Below are 4,574 nucleotides of genomic sequence, written 5' to 3' on the forward strand. Positions count from 1 at the left end.
TTTTATATTGACTGACTCTTTAAATCAGTAATTATAAGTCTAGAGCCTGTACTCTTCAGTTAAATTCAACGGTTGAACTCATATTATTAAGCTTTGACGCGCGCAGCGAGCCGCCTGGACGAGAAGCATGAGCGAAATAATTATTGTGTTAGTAAATCCTTCTGTAAAGGACCCATCTACCAAATTTCATAGGATCACTCATATTTTTACTCAACCAGGCTTCAGCATTATGCAATTTTTTTTTGTAATTAAGTCCAGCTGACTGTGCCCTTTAAAAAAAAACCAGTAGATAATCGAGGATGATCATAAGATATAATAAATATCTCTGATTGGATCATCATTGTCACAGTGTAGTGTAATAGTTTGCATCAATAAGTATACAAGCGTGACATACATTATATCATGGTATTTTCTTCTTTTGTTTTCTTCTAGTTGTATATTTATACGCTCTTTGGCAACACACAATGAGGATACATACGCCAGCATTAAACAATCTTTAGAACCTCTCTTTAGACTATTAACATTTGGTATTTTCTCGGTATTTCTAATTTAATCTATGGTTTTCATTGTCATTTCAAATTTGTCAATTGTCATTTTTCTGAGACTGGCTCTGCCGCTAAACAAGTTTCTTTAAATTAATTAAAATTAAATATATATGCGATAGCATCGCTAAAATGGCATCGTTGGACGCTCTAACACCGCATTTGTCCAAAATTAAAATACCGGCGCCCCAGCAGCTGGTTTACAAGGATGAGTGTGTGTTTCTTTTGACAATTCGGTGAGTTGCATTTTGTTTCTAACCTAATCATAAACTATCGTTATGCATTGATGGATTTCCAATTATAAACTAACATTCTAGCTTCTAATCCTTCTGTACATGTTCTAATACAGAATCATGTTAAAAGACTAAAATGCCCTCTCTATACTTAGAACAATTACTTCCTTATTTTTTTTTGACGCTAGATCGCCGCTGAACACATCTTAAAACTCAGTTTATTTACCCTAGAAATTCCTATGAGTTTGTCTACTATTTATTAGATTATACTTGTCTATACTTGAACTCATCCTGTATAGGATCCTAATATGAATGAATAAACATTAAAATGTTCAACTAAGGGACCATAAAAATATGTAGATATTTTATAAGATTACCTTTAATTTACTTGTATGTATTTCTCATACTTTTAATGTAGATACTTTTTTTTAATGTAAAATCTTTTGGCAGATTGATAACAAATTTTCTTTAACCTAGACAAAGAAGGGATGATTTAAGGCCTTGCTTACAGAACCCAAAACTCACCATTAGTGTAGAAAGGTTTTCAAAGTTTGAAATTGGCAAGTAGTGCAAAAATTTATTCTTAAAATAATAATATTTATCACTGTTACAGATTTACAGTAATCATTGTTTCATTAATTAGTGGTTAAGTTATGTTATTGTTCGCAAATAAATAAAATAAGGCTTCTTGTGTTTATTTATAGATCACATCTTTTCTTACCTGCCTTTATAGAAAAAATCAATTTTTACTTTATTCTTTAGTCTATAATATGTTTTAAAAATATATATTTTAGGTCTATTGCACATACTTGATATACTTTCTTATGTTATAATATACATATTAGCATCCGTTTGACACGGGAGGACGGGGAGACCAGGCAATTTCAATGTGAACATGCTCGGATGTGGTTTATTACAGTTTAAAAGACTTTTACTTTTAACCAGTTTACTGGGGAGTCTTGAGTACATTATTATGATATTTTCATTTATTTATTTGATGGGGAAAGACTTATCGATTCCCAATAGGAATAGTCCTCTTCGTATGGCATTAAGACCGCGGGTCAAAAAGATGATGAAATTGTAATTAATTAAGTGATGTAAATATTTAGTTTTTTTTTATTGGCTTTTATGTAAATCCAATAGTTAAATTTGGAGAAGAGCAGTGTAATGTAGGTAGTTTAATAATTAGCCCGCACTTCATTATGTTGTTCTACCAATAAACCATTCTGCGATAGTCCGTCGTTTTATTAAGTACATTACATTTTGGCGCAGTCGGTTATTTTAATTAAAATCATGCCTTTTGGTAAAATCGAGCCTTTTGACGTTAGTTCCCACAACTGGGATGCATATTGTCGTCGGGTGAAGCAATTTATTGCGTTAAATAACATCAGTGAAGATTTACACGTGGCCACGTTGGTAACACATGTCGGCATTGCATGTTACGAATTGATGTGCGACTTGTGTTCCCCGGATTTACCGGAAGACAAGAAGTTTGAACAATTAGTGAAGATTGTCAAAGACCACTTGGAGCCACAAAGGTCGGAGATCGCAGAGAGACATATGTTCCGGCAAAGGAAGCAAAGGCAAGGGGAGATAGTGAGTGATTATTTGAAAAGTCTAAAACATCTCGCCAAACATTGCAATTTTCGGGATTCTTTGGAGGTAAATTTGAGAGACCAGTTTGTTTCTGGCCTTCAAAGTGAAGATATGAGGTCACGATTGTTTGCCGAGCGGAACATCGATTATAAGCGAGCAATAGAACTCGCATTGGCGCTCGAGGCAGCGGAGAGACATGCAGCGGAGGCAGCGTCCGGGGCGAGTTCCAGCGCCATCTCGGAAGGGCTGCATCGCATCAGATCCTCACCAGCGCGCGCGGAGCGCGGGCGCATGAAACGGCGCGAGGGAGCGGGTGGCGTGCAGGCAGACGCGGCGGCCAGGGCCGGTGCGCTGAGCCTCGAGGGCTCACGGCGCGGCTGCTGGCGTTGCGGGCGCAGCGGGCATCCGCCGTCCCGGTGCCGCTACAAGTTCTACAGCTGTGATTCGTGTGGGCAGAGGGGCCACCTGAAGGTCGTGTGCGGTAATGTTGATAAGTGTAGTGATGCGGTTATACAGAAAAACACAAAAGGTCAGTTGTTTTTTAATGATTCCGATGACAGTGTTTTAGATTTTTATAATATAATTTGCGAGGGTAATGACGGCCCGTATTATATCAAATTAAACGTAGAAAAGTCTGTAGTTAAATTTGAAATAGATACTGGTAGTAAGATCTCTGTAATTTCAAAGCATTTTTATGATAATCATTTTTCTAGCGTTTGTTTACAACATAAAAATTTAAGGTTAAGATCTTACACAGGTAGTGTTATTGAACCTCTGGGATATATTATGGTAAATGTACAATGTAAAAATCGTTTGTATAAATTACCGTTGTATGTTGTTGAAAACGGCGGCCCTCCTTTACTAGGCCGTGCCTGGATAAGAATTTTACAAATCGATATCACAAATTGCCATAATTTATCCGAAAGATGCGAAAATGATAATACTATAGAATTATTAAGGAAAGAATTTCCCGAGGTTTTCGCTGATGGGCTTGGGACTTTTAAAACTCGAATGCAGTTGCATTTAGCTGACAAGACTCCAATTTTCGTTAAATCGCGCCCGCTTCCCCTCGCACTTCGCGCGCCGGTCGAGCGCGAGTTGGAGCGGTTGCAGCGAGATGACGTCATTTATAAGGTAGACCGTTCTGATTACGGTACGCCTATTGTTCCTATAATAAAAAAAAATGGAGACATTCGTATTTGTGGAGACTTTAAGGTCACTATTAATCCGCTATTAAAAGATTTTCATTATCCTCTTCCACAAATTGAAGATATATTTGCTACCCTTGGGGGAGGCGAACAGTTTTCTAAATTAGACTTGTCCCACGCCTATCAGCAAGTGTTATTAACGGAGGACTCGCAACCCATGACCGCTATAACTACACACATAGGCACCTTCGTTTACAAGCGAGTACCTTTTGGAATAAAATGTGTTCCTGAGTATTTTGAAAAGTTGATCGAAGAAACTCTGTGTGGCCTATCCTCTACTGTAGCTTTTCAGGACGATATTTGTGTGACTGGCAAAGACAGAGAGACTCATTGTAAAAATTTACGTGCCGTTTTAGCCCGATTAAAAGAGGCCGGGTTGCGAGTAAATTGGTCTAAATGTGAATTCTTTAAGGACAGTGTAACATACTTAGGATACAAAATTGATAAAAAGGGTCTACACACTGATGCAAATAAGATAAAAGCTATTGTTTCGGCGCCATCACCGAAAGACGTAACGCAATTAAAAAGTTTTATTGGTCTCGTTAACTTTTACAATAAATTTTGTGTTAACATGAGTTCTGTATTAAAACCTTTATACGATTTACTAAAGAAAAATGTAAAATGGTATTGGAGTTGCGAATGTGAAAGTGCCTTCAAAAGAGTTAAAAACATTCTCAGTAGTTCGCCTGTGCTAGCACACTACGATCCCAAGTTACCGTTGCTGTTGTCGGTGGACAGTAGCGCGTATGGACTCGGCGCGGTTCTCACGCACCGCTACTCCGACGGATCGGAACGTCTTATCAGTTGCGCCTCGCGTACTCTTAATGAGGCCGAGCGTAATTATTCGCAGCTAGATAAAGAAGCCTTAGCCATAATGTTTGGAGTCAGCAGGCATGATAAGTATCTGTTTGGTCGGCATTTCATTTTGCGCAGCGATCATAAGGCTTTAAGCTATATCTTCGGTAAAAACAAAGGTAATAATAATAATAATAAAT

At 37.8% G+C, this 4,574-nt stretch overlaps 1 protein-coding gene across 1 annotated transcript; it reads left to right on the forward strand.

Moving 5' to 3' along the window:
• Positions 1 to 1,804: 1,804 nt before the first annotated feature.
• On the forward strand, positions 1,805 to 2,920 carry LOC120636845 (the record flags this gene model as incomplete). The annotated part of the gene is made up of 1 exon (XM_039908407.1): positions 1,805 to 2,920. A coding segment is annotated over exon 1 (852 nt), but the record flags the coding sequence as incomplete, so codon positions are not given.
• Between the last annotated feature and the right edge of the window lie 1,654 nt (positions 2,921 to 4,574).

This window comes from Pararge aegeria (genome assembly GCF_905163445.1).
Source record: "Pararge aegeria chromosome W unlocalized genomic scaffold, ilParAegt1.1 SUPER_W_unloc_4, whole genome shotgun sequence".
Classification (NCBI taxonomy): Eukaryota; Metazoa; Arthropoda; class Insecta; order Lepidoptera; family Nymphalidae; genus Pararge; species Pararge aegeria.